General features: G+C 38.6%; 1 protein-coding gene across 7 annotated transcripts in view; it reads left to right on the top strand.

Moving 5' to 3' along the window:
• The window catches only part of CSNK1G3 (casein kinase 1 gamma 3), a 140,919-nt gene that overhangs the window by 76,076 nt on the left and 45,495 nt on the right, over window positions 1-19,348 (top strand). For all 7 annotated transcript variants that reach the window (XM_030565971.1, XM_030565969.1, XM_030565968.1 and 4 more), the window contains 2 exons: window positions 2,785-2,933; window positions 4,277-4,511. In XM_030565971.1, coding sequence (XP_030421831.1) covers window positions 2,785-2,933; window positions 4,277-4,511 — 384 coding nt within the window. The remainder of the gene's footprint in view (window positions 1-2,784; window positions 2,934-4,276; window positions 4,512-19,348) is intronic.

The raw sequence follows: 19,348 nt of genomic DNA, 5'->3' as shown, positions 1-19,348 counted from the left end.
AATCATACTAAGCTAGAAAACATATTGTTTTTTGAGAATATTAGATATATAGATATTTTTAATCAAAATTAGATATTTTGTATTCTTGTATGCCAGTACTCAGAATGCTTTTTCATCTAACAGCTTTTTAATATGGTGCTGGTGTCTGAGATTTGGGATCAAAGCAATAAATTTGGGTGTATTCTATGTAATACTTAAGTGAGAATAATGGAGGACTTTCTTCACTTCTAGTCTCAATGCCTTGACAAAGACTATGTTAAACATCCCAAAAGAGTTAAGTTGAAATGCCAATAGAAGACATTTCTTACCAAATTTACCACTCAAACATAGAAAGAATTGGAAAACGATTAGGTGCAGTACATTCTGAATACAGTCTAAGTTAACATAAAAATAATCCTATTAGCATCCCAGTTTTTGAGTTTGCCAACATGTGCTCTAATTGTAGATCCCAGGAAGATCTCCAAGAAGTGCAAAGGATCCTTTTATTCCATTACCATCCATAGAGTCTAGGTACTATTCTTAGTGCCAATAAGCTGAAAAGAGATATGAATGAGAGAGAGAGGGAACAGTATAAAGATGCCAAATAAGGTGTAATTACAGTTCTGGAAGGGAGAGTGAACACCATTTTTAAGTATTAAAAAGCAATTACAGTCTTCATTTGATTTCTAAATTTATTCTATCAAATGTTTCCATTTAGAAAGTACATTAAGTAATTAATTCTTACGTGACTCGGTAATTTAAGGTATTCATGTGGCCAATGGAAGGTAGTCATGTCTACACTGCAAACTTCTGCTGTCAAAGATATATCTGTCAGGGATATGAAGAAGTGTGAAGCCTGGCTGACAAAACTGTGCCAGCAAAAGCCATTATGCTAGCCATTATGTAGTTGACAGTTATACCAGTAAAATAGCAGTTTGCTTATATAAGCTGCATCTACACTAGGAGCACTTTATTGATATAGTATATTGGTATAGCTATACTGAGAGAGTGCTTTTAGTGTAGACATGGCCAGTAATGCAAACTCAGTAACAGATTTTCTCAACTCAGCACATAGGGTTTTATTAGTGTAACTGTGTTACTTCCAAAAGATACTTTTATGGCTACAGCACTGGATGCTGTTTTGAGAATCGCATATTCCTGTGTATGTTTTCTGTTAATGTTTCTCGTTGAGTGAGATAAAGAACTCTAGTAGTCACCAAAATTAATTATTTTTAGATAGCCTACCTGGCATGAATGGGGGAAAAAAAATAGGAAAACTGGATGTCTAGATAAATGCACTTTTTGTTTTTATGGTATCCTTACACTATCATTTTCCTGTAGATTTTAGTAAAATATTTTACTGAAATGGGTTTTTGTAAAACAAATAAGACTTAATTTAGATACTAAATGTCAAAAGTGAGCAAGATCCATGCAACTGAGACTTGCATCGTGTATATTAAATTCATAACATTGAAAAGATATTGCCAGAACACATTTGACTTTAACTTTAGGTTTTGTAAAAACAAGGTTTGCAAAAGTCAAAATGTTTCCATGAACTTAAATAAAAATAAATCATTGGGAAGGTTTTTCTAACAAATATTCCCATACATATTTGCAATCTAGCATTGCTATTTTGTGCTAGTGCGTAAAGAAACCAGAAATGAAATGGACTAGGTATTGGCTTATTTCTTCCTGTCTAAGCTAAGAGAAATGCAAAATATCAATAGCATAAAGTTTAAAGTTTAGTTCTCCAGTTTTAATGATGAAAGATGTTAACAGCATAAAAGAAACTTAAAAAAAAAATCATGGTTAGGTGCCTAACTCCCATTGTTTTCCATTGAACATCCTATTAGACATCATACCTTTGAAAATTGGTAGAGGGAAATTAAGCTTTCCTGCTTTTTCAACTTGCAAGTGATTTCTCACTAGTCCAGATGAAGGAAGTGTTCTCTGCACCTGCTAGCTAAACTGAAACCAAAAATAATTAAGGCAAAACCTTTTGTGCACAACAACAATTGAAAGTACTTAACATTTAGAAAAATTTAAATACTATCATTCACTCTGTTGTAAAAACTGAAAATAATATAGATATTTAATGCAGTACATGAAATTGTGACCTGTTATAAAGCCTGAGTTGACCTCAGAAATTAAGAATGTTTTTCCCTTGATTTTTTTATGTAACTAAAAAGAGCAGCACCCTCTATCTCATTGTTATTGGAGGAGGGCTCATTGACGCAGTAAATTTCATTTATGTAAATAATTTTAATGGATTATGTTTAGACCTTAACATAGCTTGTCATAATTTCAAATTAAATTTTAAACACACTTATTATTAAAAAAGGAAAATGTATTTGAATTATATCAAAGATCCAATTTAAGAAAATCTAATTTTTTTGTTTAAAAAAAATAGTACTTTTATCCATTCTGATCTAAAGAACAATAGTTGAAATAAAGTACAGTTTCATGAACTGAATCTGCACTTACTGTCTAATGTGTAGCTCTAATGGGTAGCTCTTGATTTTTTTTAAAAAAGCTTTAATTTTTTCAAAATTGTCAAATACCTAGTTTCCAGAAGAAGGCATGAAATGGATATAGCAGGCATAATAAAGTTAACTGCTTTAACACTAATAATTTTTCATACAGCTTTAATATTAGTTTTTTTATCAGACAGATACTTTTTAAAGTGTAGATCCAACTAATAAGCCTTAAAATTAATATTGCTGTAAGCAAGAAATAAGGTGTATGTTTACATTTAGATAAGTACTCTATAACTAATTACATATACATATTTTTTTTCTTTTCCAGACGGTATACCTCAGGTTTACTATTTTGGCCCTTGTGGCAAATACAATGCCATGGTGCTAGAACTACTGGGACCTAGCTTGGAAGACCTATTTGACCTGTGTGATAGGACATTTTCTCTTAAAACTGTTCTTATGATAGCTATACAGTTGGTAAGTATAAATATATGTGAGTTGATATATATTTAATGATGTGAGCGTGTTTGTTAGACCAGTATGTGGACAGTCTTTGTAGTAGATTAAATACTAATTTATCTGATAAGGGATCTATAGTATACAATCTGTTAAATTGTGTTGGCTGTATTGCAATCCTTTTTAAAGGACACCCATTAATGAAGTATTGCTTAGTTGTCATTTTTTTATGTGCCATAATTTTTGCCTTAGTCTTTAAGGACAGTTGCCTAAATTCAGTATCTGTTTTGAAGAGTTCATTTAATTGTAGCCTAACATCATAAGGCTCAGTTTCACACACTCATTTCCATTAAAATAAGCAGATTAAACTCTTAAGTAACATAGGCATTTGCCATCTTACACATTGTCTTAGTCATAAAATTAGGAAAGGGCAATTCAAAAATGCATGGTACAAGCAAAGTTGTTTAAATGGAAAATCTGTGGTTTTGAGGCATTTTTTCTGAGTAGTCTGCCATCAGATTAGATTAGAGTAAAAGCCAAATAATTTTGTTTTTATGTTCATTGACACAGATTTATATTTACTAAGTAATTGCATCTTTTTAAATCCAGATATATAGTGCACCACTTTTTTTTTTTCCACCATGGGTAAAAATTTTAAATGCCACTTGGGCATTTTAAATGCCAGTATTTCAGTAATAAGAGCATTTAAAATGAAATAATCAGTATGAACTCGTTACTTAAATGTCACTGAAGAGGGGGATATCCATTTTATGGCATGAATGGCAAAGATTCTATCAATTAATAAAGGCTTATAACATCACAAATGCAAAATCATTTAACAAGCATTCTTTTCCGAATACAAAAATCTTTTTCAAATCTTAATTTATACATCCAGGTGGAAAACCGTATTCATATTGGCAATGCACTGGCTAAAATTTATATGTACAGAACATTGCATGTCCTTGGAGATCCTTGATTCTGATAGCAAGACAGTTTAATTCCAGGTCTTAGTTTCATGTCCAATAATGTGCACAAAAATGCATTCATTACAGCTTGCTCACTGTCAACTTTACTTTGTCTCTTTTTTTGTGATTCATATGAAGCTGTAAGTATAGATTTTTTTATATGCAAGTGGTGGAGTGTGTTTTCGTCTATACACGTGCTCATGTCCCATCAACAGTAAGTGGAATTTAGGCATATGTTGAGAGGAAAATAGTTGTCTATAGTTTGTTTTAAAGGTGATAAGACTTCTATATATAGAGAGAGAGAAAGCTGATGTAACAATACTTGTGTGTATCTATGACGCTTTCTTGTGGTAAATTGAAGCTTAAACTAAACTCTGTCCTTTCTTCTCTTTAATAAAGATTTCTCGTATGGAATATGTCCATTCAAAGAACTTGATATATAGAGATGTAAAACCTGAGAACTTCTTAATAGGACGACCAGGAAACAAAACCCAGCAAATTATTCATATTATAGATTTTGGTTTGGCAAAGGAGTATATAGATCCAGAGACAAAGAAGCACATACCATATCGAGAACACAAGAGCCTTACAGGAACAGCTAGATACATGAGTATAAATACACATTTAGGAAAAGGTATGTTTGTATTTTAAATGCAGAAACTAGAATTCAACAACTATACTAACTTTGCATGAATTAGTATTTACCTCTGAATCATTCAGTTTGCAGATTGTTAAAGAAACAAATTCTAATCTGTGCTAATCAAAAACTGAAGACTTATGCACTGAATCAAATCGTTATTAAAACACCATAAAAATAGGATTCTCTTGGTTCTAAAGTCATCCTATCCCATATCATCTCAGATCATGATCAACTCTGTTTACAAATATTACAGTATGTTTTGTCTTATGGAATGGTTAGATAACAAAGATGGCCAAACTTCCTGACACCCCCCTCTCCCCCTCTGAGCCACATATGACTATCTTCAGAAGTTTGAGAGCCCGGGCACACCTGCTGGGGCTTAGGCCTTCAGACCTGAGACTGGGCTTGGGGTTTCAGCCGCACTCCTGCTGAAGCCCTGAACCCTGGCAGGTGCGCCTCACTGGGCAGAAGCCTCGAGTACCCCTCCCACTCCCCCAGGCAGAAACCTCAAGTCCCCCCCTCCCCACTGGGCAGAATCCCCAACCCTATCACCTGCTGCAAGGCAGAGGTCCTGGATCCCTCCCCAGTCTGGTAGGTGGAGGCTCTGCGAGCTGCACTTTAAGGGTAAAAGAGGCTCACCCCACAGTTTGGCCATCCACGTTATATAATGAGGATGAAGTATGTGTGATTAACTTTCTTTTAAAAATATGTTGTTTAAAAGTATCACAATTTGTTGTTTTTTAACTTACAAAGTGAATATATTGGGTGTGAAAGGATTGACGTTTTCTAAATGCAATAATAGGTACAGCTTAGACAGCAACACTACAGGATTTCCATGCTATCTTGCTTGACCCCTTACATGGAGAAAGACCACTCGTTGGTGTCAAAGGTAGTTCTAGTTTTGATGCCGATTCAGTCCTTTGCCCTTGTGCTCAGTAGGGGTCAGTTATGAAACCAACACTTTGCATAAAGAATTGTACTCTTTGGTTAAATTAATGTAGATGACTGAAATACCTGTATATGGTCACAGCTAATTTTAGTTATTAAGGATTATGCATTTAAGAATTTTTTTATTTTACTTGTGTTTGTGCACACCATAATGTACATGGAAAGAAAAATAAAACTTTTGGGGAGCAGTCCATAGTACAGAACCCAGCTATTAATGTATTAACATACATAGATCCAGCAAACAAAAGTAATAGAAATCACATGACTGGCAGAGACCAAACATCCAGTGTTGTCTGAGAGTAAGTTTCTTCAAGAAGTAATATTGAAATAACCTGTGTGACTTAATTAACCTTTGTCTTCCTGAACACATTCTTAAATGTTATCTAAAGGGAACCTGTTGCACATAGACACATTAAGCCTTTATCCTACTTCTTGTTTCTGCGAAGAGCATTAGGCTACCATTTTCATAAGGACAGGTTTTTAAGCCTCTTCTCCCGCGCCGCCACCCCACCCCCAGCCCTCCAACTCTTTTTTTTATTTAGTTCCAAGTCTGTACTTTGGTTTTAGGAATGAGGAAAAATGAAAGATTTGGGTAGGCTTCAGTGTCATACTTTAAAAAAACAAACACTGCACAAGACTACAGATATACTGCTTCTGTTAAAATATAAAACAAAAGTGTGTTCAGTGCCCTGCATGCTTCACATACTTCCTTGCTTAGAGTTCTGAGGGGAATGGCTGCAACTGAAATTCAGGTCTTTCTGGCAGCTAACATTGCAGCAAGCCCAAAATACTGCTCTCTTCTGCCCCTTTGAGTACTCTCTTTTTTGTGTGTATAGTCAGAGATTTTTGTGTATTAAAAAAAAAATTGTACCTTTGCTATTGCAGGCATTGTCTGGGACCCAGCCATTTTGGGCTGTTTCCTCTTCACCTGAAGCTGTCCTAATAGGATTGCTCTTTTTTGCAGGTGTTTTTCCTTGTCTGGGTCCTCTGACTCTGCAGGTAGCATGGCTGAAGTAGCTAAGAAAATCCAGTTTAATATACATTGTTTTTTCATAGAGTTAAGGCCAGAAGGGACCATTAGATCATCTAGTCTGACCTATATAGCACAGGTCATTAAATTTCACCCAGCTACCCCTGTATTGAGCCCAAAAACTTGTTTGGCAAAAGCACATCTTCTAGAAAGGCATCCAGTCTTGATTTGAAGACATTGAGATGAGGAATTCACCACTTCCTTTGGTAGTTTGTTTTATGTAAACTATTACAGATGACCATGTTTAGTATCTCCAGTGCTGGGCAAAAGTCACAGTTTAAGCAGGCACATGCTTTCCTTCTCTTTCTTCAGGGGAACCTGCAAAGATTGGAAGTACTGCCTCAAAATCTAACTGATTGGAGGGGGGAGGATTTTTAAACTCCTTGTCAATTGAATTTGGCACCAGACATACATCACCAACATTGAGGCATGTTGATTTTGAAGACTTTGCTAACCTGACTTGGTATTGAGCACAAGCAGCACTGAGATTGTTGCTCTCACGTGGGTTAAAGGACATTGAAGGTTGGTGCCCTGATTTTCCTGGTTCGAGCCCAGCTAAGCAGGCTGGAGATTCCAAGTTGCTGTCAGCTTCTGAGCATCCAGGACTCTGTCCCTGGATGGAAGGAGAATTAGAGGAAGAACCATCATGCTTCTGAGGGAGGCTTAGCCTTTGTGTCCTGGAACTTCAATCTCGGTCTCACTGTATCAGGACACTCAAAAGGTAGTTTCAATATTTTTACTCACTCTGGCTTCTCTGGTAATGACAGTGGTCAGTGAGAGAACTCAGCAGGCTTCAGATCTTTGATCTGCTTTGCTCATAGTAGATGAGGATTGCAAATTACCAAGAAGTGCTGGAGAAGCATGAATTCCTCACATGGGATAAAATGTTAGCCTTTCTAGATCAGCCCAAGAAGAATAGAAAATGGATTTTCATTCCCAGCTCCAGAGGCAAAGCTCTTCCTGACTTCAGGTTTGACAGAAGTCTTCTTAACAGTAATGTTCTACTGGGAGCAGCCGATCCTTCACATCAAGTTTCAAGCAACTGGTTAGCTGAGACAATCCTGAAAGACACCTGCTTTCACATTATCTGTTTTGGCTCATTAAATATACCCCCAGTCCTGTGTAGCTGTGAAACCTGTATGAATATTGTCCTTTGGTATTTGTATGGCACTGAAAACTTTCACCAAATGCCTAATTGTCATAACTGCTTTTTTCAGACAGTTTGGCATCCATGTCTGCTTATATTTAAAATAATAAGCTGAACAGATCACTTTCCCCATCTTCAGCTCTCAAGAAAATGTGCACAGTTTTCCAATTCTAATAAAGAAAAATCCACTTTCATCTTGGCACAAAAGATGGAGTTAAGTGGGGACTCCATGATTGCAAAAGCTTTCTTAGGAGAGGATATGTTTCATACCATCATGGAGACAGAATCCTTTTGTAATTCCAGTCTGAAAAGTATTTTGTGGCTTTTTACCAATATTAGGCCTTATGATTCCATGTGCTTATGTGACACCATTGCCCATTCTGGATCTTTGCTGCTACAGGGAATGCTGTATGTTAGTGAGTATACTTGCAGTGCAGGCAGAACTCAGCATCAATGGCAGATATGTCTCTCCTGGACTGGGGACAGAAATTTCTGTACTCATTCCCTCAAAAGATTATTTGGAAAGTTACAGGATAGCACCAAGATGCTGTGACCTGGGCTCTGTAGTTTTGATCTTCTGATCTACTTGAATTGATACCATCACTGTAAGTCCTCATGTATCATATCTTCTGTCTTTTGGGTCTGGGATGAGATTCTTCACTCAGCTCCAGTCTCTCTCAAGTATTCTGCTGAGGTCCAAAATATGCTATCAAAAAGCAGGAAGCTTTCAAGTAGATATATCCACTTGATGAAGTGGAAGAGAGATTTTCATTCTGACAACTTAAAAGTGAGTAGAACCAATATGGTGATCCATTGCTTTTATCTTAGACTGTTACACTTGGAAGAATATGAACTGTCTTACATTATGCTCACTTGGCTACCATCTCTGTTTTCTTCTTCCTGGTTGAATTGGTTGGAAAAAAAATGTTTTTCACTCTGCAGTTATCAAGTTTCTGATAGGATTCCTCCAGTTTTGTGCTGGTGCATGAACTAGCTCTACCATGTAATTCTAATTTTGTTCCCACAAAACTTCTGGAAACTCTATCTGAACACTTGTGTAACTGTTCTCTGTACCATTTGTATGAAGATGCATAGCTTTCCTCCATGGATATGACGTGTTCAGTGCGAAAGAAATATAGCATGATTGTACTGTAAGGTGGTCCTGCATCCTCACCCCCAAATTCTTACCTAAAATGGCCTCTGATTCTATCTCAGTCAGGTCATTAACCCGCCTCTTTTTTTCCCCAAAGCCTGATTTACAGGTAGGGAGGTCACTTTCCATACTTTAGATGTCTATATAAGAGATCACATATATCCACAGGTTCCACAGACATTGTGTGATATGTGGTGTTAAGACCATAGATCAAGTTACCAATTCTGAAAGGCTGTCCAAATAAGTCATGCACATGATTATAACTTAAGTGTTCAATTTCCCAAGAGTTGGTATTTGTAGGAGCAGTTTTCAATATAAACGTTTCTTTGCCTCTGTAAAAGTATGTTTGAAGATCATCCATATGAATCCAGATTTTCTGTCCATCTTCTTATAGAAGCAACTCTGAAGAAGAACTGTATTGAATTAGTGAAAGTAATTGAATGGTAAGTGGGGCCATTCCTCTTTTTAGGCCATTGGAACACTGTATATGAGAGTCTCGTACAGGGATGAGTGGCCTCACCTGAGACTCTGCTCTAGAAGATTGTGTGTTCACGTACCAGGAGCGCACTTATTTCGAGAATGGATCATGGGGGCAGTCATCTTGAAAAACCACAGTTATTATCATAAGTAACTGGGTTTCTTGGGGTGATTTGGACTCCTGGCACCTGGAATGCCTTGTAAAGTGGTTTGTGATTGTGTGGATAAGCAGGTAACAGCACTAGATGTTTTGCATACTGTTTTGTTTATCATCATTACTATATTGCCCACTCTCTGCTTTTAATTTAGTTATTTTTAAAGGCTCACACAATTTAATGCATCAAAAACATACAAACATGAAATTTACCTCTACTTCTACCTTACTTGTACCAAAACTGGTCATCACATAGAAACAATGGTAGCAGATGAGAAATTCTTTTATTTTACAAGGGAGTGGAATCTTGGAGTTCCGTGGAAGACATTTATAGTCACCAATCTTCCAAAGTTGTTGTTCTGCTGATTTAATCCAGTCCTGGGCATCCATCAAATAAGCAACTCCCTGGCACGGAGACTCATGAACAAAAATGCTGAGGACCATAGGTTTGCTTGGAGTGAGGCAATAGAGAAGGTTATCACTCAAGGCTTTCTCTGTCAGGGCTAAGAAGTGGTATTGTACTGTGACAAAGTTCCTCCTCTACCTTGGTGGGTCCTGCGCTTATTGGCAGATTTGCTCACCTCAGTGATCTTCCCCACAGTCTGGATCAACTCCTCGTCTGATCAGGAGTTGGGAGGTTTGGGGGGAACCCGGGCCCGCCCGCTACTCCGGGTTCCAGCCCAGGGCCCTATGGATTGCAGCTGTCTATAGTGCCTCTTGTAACAGCTGCATGACAGTTACAACTCCCTGGGCTACTTCCCCATGGCCTCCTCCAAACACCTTCTTTATCCTTACCAGAGGACCTTCCTCCTGGTGTCTGATAACACTTGTACTCCATAGTCCTCCAGCAGCACAGCCTGTCACTCTCAGCTCCTTGTGCCTCTTGCTCCCAGCTCCTCACACGCACTTCATCTTCTCTGGCTCTCCCCTCCCTAACTGGAGAGAGCTCCTTTTTAAACCCAGGTGCCCTGATTAGCCTGCCTTGATTGGCTGCAGGTGTTCTAATCAGCCTGTCTGCCTTAATTGGTTCTAGCAGGTTCCTGATTACTCCAATGCAGCCCCTGCTCTAGTCACTCAGGGAACAGAAAACTACTCACCCAGTGACTAGTATATTTGCCCTCTACCAGACTCCTGTACCACACTGGCCTGGGTCTGTCACAGTACAAAACACTTGAGGCTTCCACTTTCACAGTCCCTGAGTCCGTGGAAGATTGCCAACTCAATTTAAACCTAGCTGCGGAATTAGTTTACCCTCTTCTAGAAGTACCCTTTTTAGATATCCTTTAAAACAAATGTGCCAAAGGCAGGTTGGAGGAGCCTTCTTTCTTTGCGCAGTAAAAAGTGGACTTTGCGTCTTGTCAGAGGCATTCTCAATATAAACAAGTTAGAGCTGCTACTTGTCTCAAAATTCTTAACCACAGTGTAGATTTTTCAGAGCATCTATTTATAGATACTATCAGGAAAACTCTGCAGTGAAAGCTTAATTGATCGTCAGCTGTCTCGCAATCCTTTTCAAAGATTGACTTTGAGAAATAGATTATTTTGAAGACTGAATTCAGAATAGAAAAAATTCAACATAATTCTCATTCATATAGGGACTTTTTTGTAGCTTATAAATAAGGCTGCGTTTTAGTCACGGGCATTTTTAGTAAAAGTCCTGGACAGGTCACAGGCAGTAAACAAAAATTCATGGCCCATGATCTGTCCATGACTTTTACTATATACCTCTGATTAAAACTTGAGGAGAAGAGGGTGATGTGAGGGATTGGCAGGGCTGTGGGAGCTTGCCTTCCCAGCTCCTGGGAAGCATCGACCTCCAGCTCCTAGCTCCATGTGCTGCTTCCACTCCACCCCAAACCTTGGTGTGCAGCCCCCACTGCCTGGGAGCCGTGGCCAATGAGAGCTGCAGGGGCAGTGCCTGCAGGCGGAGGCAGCTTGTGGAGCTAGGAGCTGAGGGAGAGGAGTTCCTGTCGCCCTTCTGGGGAGCCTCCCCCCCCCCGGTAAGCACCACCCTGCACCCCAGTCCCCAGCCCTGAGTCCCCCTATACTCAAATTCCTACTGCCCTGGGGTAGGAGGGCCTGAGGCTGCCCCAGCAGCTGTTGATGCGTTTGCCCGGGGCTGCCTGAGCTGCTGAGGGCTCTTGGGCCAACCGAAGGGGCCATTGCTGAAGTCACAGACGTCACGGAAAGGAATCTGTGACTTCCATGACCTCGGTGACAAACATGGAATCTTACTTGTAAGAGATAAAATCCCCTTTAGAATTTAAATCTGTTTGTCATCTGTCTAACTACGGCAGCAGCAGCAGATGGAAAATTCACTGCAACTATTAAGTTGTGTGCTTTGACCTAGCCTTAGTATTCCCAAGTGTTTCCAGGACCACAAAATGTAGCATACTGACCTACATAGCCTTGATCAAAAATATTAAATTCTAACAATTAATTTATTTTGTGATGTCAGTGTTTTATTAAGCTAATTTCTACAGATAATTCCTCTTGCAGCTTGAACGATCTAGCCGTGCTTGTTAGTTGTCTGATTGTCCATAGTGTCTGAATTGGCCCTCCTGAAAACAGTGAGCTTTGGATGAGGGAAAAATTGTAGGCTATAAATTCCTTGTTTGTGATCCAAACTCCAGGTTATTTATACCATCTTTTGATATACACTGCAGGATCCAAGGAAAGAAGGTTTAGTTTACTCTTTGACAGTTGCAAATCTGTGCAACCTAGTGAGATCTAATACAGACAGGTTGTCAGTTAAATCTCATATAAGCAATATGGGTATACATTTTACTTTAGTTACATGAGAATGTGAAATTGCTGGTGTGCTCTGAAGGCCAGAAGCTCTCAGGGTACCTACCTGGGGACACTCCATTACATCAGGCCTGTACTTGAAGGTTCTCTTTGTCTGAAGAGGACCCTTTCTCATGTAACACAAGCTCCTAGATACTCACTAGTCTGTCAGTAGCTCCACATTTTTTCAGAGTCATACCTTCCCAGGATAGTCTCCCCAATTTTGTGTTCCTCAATGTATACACTTGCATTTAGCCATATTATAATGTACATTGTTTGATCTAAATCTCCCAATTTATCAAGTGCTTTAGATCACTCTGAATCAGTGAACCTGACCTCTTCATTATTTAGCCCTCCCCAAATTATTCTCATCTGCAAACTCTATTAGTGATGTTTTTGTTTTCTTCCAGGTCAATGATAAAAATTAGGGCTGTCAAGCAATTAAAAAAATAATAATCACAATTAATCTCACAATTAAAAAAATTTAATCATGATTAATAGTGCAATTAATTGCACTGTTAAACAATAATAGAATACCATTTATTTAATTTTTTGATTTATACATTTTCAAATATATTGATTTCAATTACAATTGAATACATTCAATTACAGAAAACAAAGTATGCAGTGCTCACTTTATATTTATTTTTAATTACAAGTATTTGCACTATAAAAATAGTATTTTTCAATTCACTTAATACAAATACTGTAGTGCAATCTCTTTATCATGAAAGTTAAAATTACAAGTGTAGAGTTCTGTGTTTAAAAAAAAAAAGAAAAAAGGGAGGGGCTGTAAAATTTTAGAGCCTGCAAATCCACTCAGTCCGACATCTTGTTCAGCCAATCACTGAGACAAACAAGTTTGTTTACATTTGCAAGAGATAATGCTCTCCGCTTCTTGTTTACACTGTCACCTGAAAGTGAGATCAGGTGTTCTCATGGCACTGTTGTAACCGGCATCGCAAGATATTTACATATTAGATGTGCTAAAGATTCATATGTCCCTTCATGGTTCAACCACCATTCCAGGGGACATGTGTCCATGCTAATGACGGGTTCTGCTCTATAACAATCCAAAGCAGTGTGGACTGGTGCATGTTCATTTTCATCTGAGTCAGATGCCATCAGCAGAAGGTTGATTTTCTTTTTTGGTAGTTCAAGTTCTGTAGTTTCCTCATCGGAGAGTTGCTTTTTTAAAGCTTCTGAAAGCATGCTCCACACCTTGTCCATCTCAGATTTTGGAAGGCACTTCAGATTCTTAAACCTTGGGTCGAGTGCTGTAGCTATATTTAGAAATCTCATATTGGTACCTTCTTTGTGTTTTTGTCAGATTTGCAGTGAAAGTGTTCTTAAAAGAAACAATATGTCCTGGGTCATAATCTGAGACTGTTATAACATGAAATATATGGCAGAATGCAGGTAAAACAGAACAGGAGACATACAGTTCTCTCCCAGGGACTGCAAATCAACGAAAAAAAAATCCACCCTCACTCCAGTACAGGAACTAGAGTTCATTGGAGCTCACCTGGACTCTCTCATGGCCAGAGCATCACTACCAAGGCCATGTTCACAACCATGACTTCCCTGATATCAGTGGTCTCTCACAGTCCATGGGTAGATGTACGAACATGCCTGCAACTATTAGGACATATGGCTGCTACCACATTCATTGTAAAACACGCCAGGCTACACATGTGATGCCTTCAGAGATGGCTGAGTGAGTATACATCCCACAAAGACGCAGGCTAAACAAGAGAATGACACCCACCACAAAGGTGATAAGATCACTATGTTGGTGGACAAACCCAATGAACGTTTGCTCTGGTGTTCCATTCCAACAGGAACAACCATCTGTTCAGATCACAACAGATGCCTCCCTGATTGGATGGGGGGCTCATCTGAACCAACATACCACTCAGGGCAAATGGTCCCGTGTAAACACATTTTCACATAAACCTACTAGAACTACGCATGGTATGCAATGCATGCTGCCACTTCCTTCCTCTGATAAGAAACAGAATGATACAGATACTAACAGACAACATCGCATGTACTATATCAACTGCCAAGGTGGAACACGATCCCGCTCCTTATGTGCGGAAGCTCTAAAACTATGGAACTGGTGCATAAAGCACAATATCACTATCACAGCATCATACCTACTGGGCCGCCTGAATATCACAGTGGACACACTAAGCAGACAGTTCTCACAAGAATACAAATGGAAACTCAATGACAAAATAACACATCGTATTTTCCACAGATGAGGAACTCCAGTGATAGACCTGTTTGCGAAACGAACAAACAAGAAATGCCCAAAGTTCTGCTCATGTGCAGGACAGGGAGCACAATCACTGGGAGACGCATTCTTTATCAAATGAAATGCCCCTCTCCTATATCCCTTCCCACCGATTCCTCTGATCTTCAGAGTCATACACAAAACATGAACCGACAGGGCCAAGTTCATCCTTATGCCAACATGGCCCAGACAGACTTGGTTTTCTTGACTCGCAAGGCAATATGCAAGCCATTCACTCTCCTGTCTACACAATCTCTTGTCACAGGACAACAGTCTAACCCTCCTTCCAGATCCAGGGAAACTCCATCTGAAGGCATGGCTCCGCCCTGAGGAATTAACCTGTTCTGACCAAATAAAATAAGTACTGATTAATAATGGGAAACAAAACACACTCTACTTACCTCCAAAAATGGAAAAGATTTTCCCTGTGGTGCCAAACGAAACTAACATCTGCACAACAGGCACCACTTCCTGTCATCCGGGATTACCTACTATCCTTAAACTCAGGATTGGTTACAAACTCGATTAAAGTTCAGCTTGCAGCCTTCCACCAACAGATGGATGAGACATCAGTATTTGCCCATCCCACTACTAAGAGGTTCGTAATGGGGCTACAGAACATGTGCCCGGATATCCATGAACCCACAACAGCATGTTATTTAAACTTAGTACTCAAATGCCTAATCAGAAAACCATTCGAATCCTTAGCATCATGTTCTTTACTTCACTTATCAATGAAAGTGGTATTCTTGACAGCCATCACATTGGCACAAAGAGTGAGTGAGAGAGGGGCACTCATGGCTCACCCCCTATACACACTATTCTACAAGGACAAAGTGACTCTTAGGACGCATCCTAAATTCATGCTCAAAATATCATCCTCATTCCACCAATTCACTTACCTACATTCCATTTGAAACCACACAACAACTCCCAGGAGGCGTTGTTACATACATTAGATGTCTGTCGCGCCCTGGCCTTTTATCTGGACAGAACAAAGGCCTTCAATTAATCTTACAGACTATTGATATCAATGACAGAAAGATCAAAGAGTGCGGCTATATCCACGCTAAGACTATCTAAATGGATATAAAACTCCCTATATAACAGAGAAGCCCCAATGGGAATCAGAACACGCTACACAAGATCCGTAGCGGCTTCCATAGCATTCCTGCACAACATACCTATTTTAGACATATGCAGAGCAGCTACCTGGGCATCTGAGCACACATTCACTAACCAGTATGCCATTATGCTCATCATGAGTGCAGACACAATGGTAGGCTTCATGGTCCTAACTGCAGCTACAGGCTCAGCTCCGAAGTCCCTTCCATTTTCATGAAGGCACTGCACTCCATTCACCTGAAGTAGAGCACCCACAGAGACAGCACTTGAAGACGAAGGGAAGGTTACTCACCTTGTGCAGTAACTGAGGTTCTTCAAGATATGTGTCCCTGTCAGTGCTGCACTACCCACCCTCCTCCACTCCACTTCGGAGTAAGAACTAAATGCTCTACGAGAGAAAAGGAACTGAGGGGCTCGAGGTGTGCACGGGCCAGAAGAGCCACCAATGGCATTGCAAGACAGCTATTCCACATGCGTGTCCCAACCAGACACTGCTAGCAAAAATCTCCAGTCAACTGTGCCAGGACGCACTCCACCTGTAGTGGAGTACTCAGAGACACACATCTCAAAGAATCTCAGTTACTGCACAAGGCAAGTAACCTTCCCTTTCACAGCAAAGAGATTGAACTACAGTATTTGTATGAGGTGAATTGAAAAATACTATTTCATTTATCTATCATTTTTATAGTGCAAACATTTTGTAATAAAAAAAATGCAATTTGATTTCAATTACAACACAGAATACAATATATATGAAAACGTAGAAAAACATTGACAATATTTAATAGATTTCAATTGATATTCTATTGTTTAACAATGTGATTAAAACTGCAATTAATCACGATTAATTTTTTTTAGTTAAACGCATGAATTAACTCCAATTAATTGACAGCCCTAGTAGAGAGAGAGAACATTCATGGAGAATATATCAATATCTTCTTGGTCTTTCTAAGAGAAAGTCCAGAATTTACTTGAATGTGTGGAAGAATATGAACTTTATAGCCTGAATCTTGAATTTAAATCTCTTAATTTGTCTTTTTCCCCTCTCTTGAATAAAAACTTCTTTCTTCAAAGTAAAATTAATCTACCTCTATAGTATGTTATAGTTTGGGGAATATTTTCTAAAATTGGTACCTCTCTTGTGACTGCAGTGTGAAGAAAATGAATGTCAAAATCTGTCTGTTTGTTAATTAAGGGCATAACAACCCCCATTTTGAGCCCTCGCTAGAAAGTTGCCTTTTTTTTTTTTTTTTTTAATTTCTGAAAAATGTTTCTGGTGGCCATCACATCCTTCTGGTGGAATCATATAGGGTTTAGTAATTTTTTATTCTTACAGTTGCATCTTGGGAAGATTCTTTCTGGAGAAGTACTGCAGATTTATCATCATAGAATATCAGGTTTGGAAGGGACCTCAGGAGGTCATCTAGTCCACCCCTCTCTCTGCTCAAAGCAGGACCAATCCCCAGACAGATTTTTGCCCCAGATCCCTAAATGGCCCCCTCAAGGATTGAACTCACAACCCTGGGTTTAGCAGGCCAACACTCAAACCACTGAGCTATCCCTCTCACAAAAAAGTTAGAAGAAGCCAGATTAACAATTAATCTAATAATGATAATAATAGTGTAGAATAGGACAATCTTAGTAAAATGTGATAGTGAGAATAAGTTATCAAAATATTTAAGCTTGGGCATGATCAAAGTGGGGCTTCCTGCTGTGCATCTTAAAATGTTTTCAGAAGCTTTTTCTAACTTTTATTTCTGTGTATAGAGGAGGCCTTGCTTCCAGAAGCTGCAGTTCCTTGGACTGACTGATTTTTATGAGAAAACCAACTTATATCTGAAAGCAAAATTTTTTTTTCTCTAAAGAATGTCATATTGTCCAATGTGATTTTAGTATATTACACATGAACATCCAGATTTCATCATCTCTGAATTTTCTGACTCATGCAATTAATTTTCAACCTTTAGGTTGTAGTAATGTAATGTTTTATAGTCAGGCAGTACAATAAAAGTTAATTTGAAATTGAATTCATGATGGATCAGCTGAAGAAAATGTGTTTTGAATGTAAGTTCAGTCAAGTTTTCTTGATAATGAACTACTGATTTAGGGCTTGGATGTGATCTTCCCTTATAGGAGCTTTTAAATTTCTGCCCTCTCATGTGCCCTGAACCAGGAGCTGATCCTTGCAAGCAGGGCTAACTCACCCTTTCTCTAGTGCTGGGGTAGGCAACCTATGGCACATATGCCGAAGGCGGCACATGAGCTGATTTTCAGTGGTACTCACACTGCCCGGGTCCTGGCCACCAATCTGGGGGACTCAGCATTTTAATTTAATTTTAAATGAAGCTTCTTAAACATTTTAAAAACCTTATTTACTTATATAACTAAACTACTGTAGTATGTATTATAGACTTATAGAAAAAGACCTAAAAACATTAAAATGTATGACTGGCACGTGAAACCTTAAATTAGAGTGAATAAATGAAGACTCGGCACACCACTTCTGAAAGGTTGCCGACCCCTACACTAGTGCTTAATTTGTAATGAAAGGGATGCCGGGGCTTAAGCAACTTTACTTGCATAACTGATGCAGCAAGCCCAGACGTGCCAGGGCTATGAACTGTCAAGGCTGCTGGGGCTCAGCCCTGGTGCAAATTAAGCACTGCCCTTCTCTCCACAGTTAGGAGACAAATTCATGTCCTCTTACTGCACAAGCCTGCACAGTAACACTGGCACACCTGGTGGAGCAATCTGCATTATCCTAATGCATGATGCGCTGTTTGTTCTTTCCATGCCCACCGAACAGCTCTGGAAGAGAATGCTTCTTGCGCCTTTCCATTGTGTAAGGCTTTGATCATCTTGCACAATTACAAATTTATCTGAACTGCTAATAGAGCTTCTCCTTGCTGTTTTGTTTTAAACAGGACAATTGTTAAACTTTATCTATGCTACTAAATGTGGTGATATTTTTAATTTTGTCTGCTTCTCATTGTGAACATTTTAATCTCCTCTTATATTGACGAGTACTTCAAATCTACCTTTTTCAGACAAACTATTATTTAGAACACATTAAATGCGTTTAGCTGTTGAACACCATATGAACAGCATATTCTCTTTTACGAGTAATGGCCATTTAGCTTTTGTCTATAAAAGATCCACTAAAATGAGTGGTCTTGCCTAGAGTGTGGCTTTTTCTAGTTACATTTTAAACAAAAAACTGCCCTATGTTCTACACAAATTACTTCAGATTAAAAAATTTTTGTAGCAAGGTTTTTCACATTTGCTATAACCTAAGAAAAGATTGGAAAAGAAGCATTAATTGCAGCAAACTTTTCTTTGATTAAAATATGAGTCATAAAAGCAACCATTAATAGGATTCTTAAATAACTACTGGCATTGCTTAGACAAATTTAATAAATATTCTATTTGGAAACAGTTGTCATCATACTATAGTTTGACACCTCTCATTTCTTTGCTTCTTTATTACCAAGTGCATTTGCAGGGAAACAGAAGAGTTTATTTAAATTGTTGTTGCTTTCCCATCTGTGGACTTAATCATGTTCATGGAAATGGACATTTATTTCACCATAGGAACTTAGGAAAACATGTCAGGAAAACGTACACCAACTCAGAAAAGTACATTATCTTCTTGCAGCTGTTCTTCATGACAAATGAGGGGGAAAATACAGCAAATCTGAATTGTGAAACACA

This window comes from Gopherus evgoodei, chromosome 6, assembly GCF_007399415.2.
Source record: "Gopherus evgoodei ecotype Sinaloan lineage chromosome 6, rGopEvg1_v1.p, whole genome shotgun sequence".
Lineage (NCBI taxonomy): Eukaryota > Metazoa > Chordata > Testudines > Testudinidae > Gopherus > Gopherus evgoodei.
Note: the sequence above shows the minus strand (reverse complement) of the source record. Positions and strands in the feature narration are given on the sequence as shown.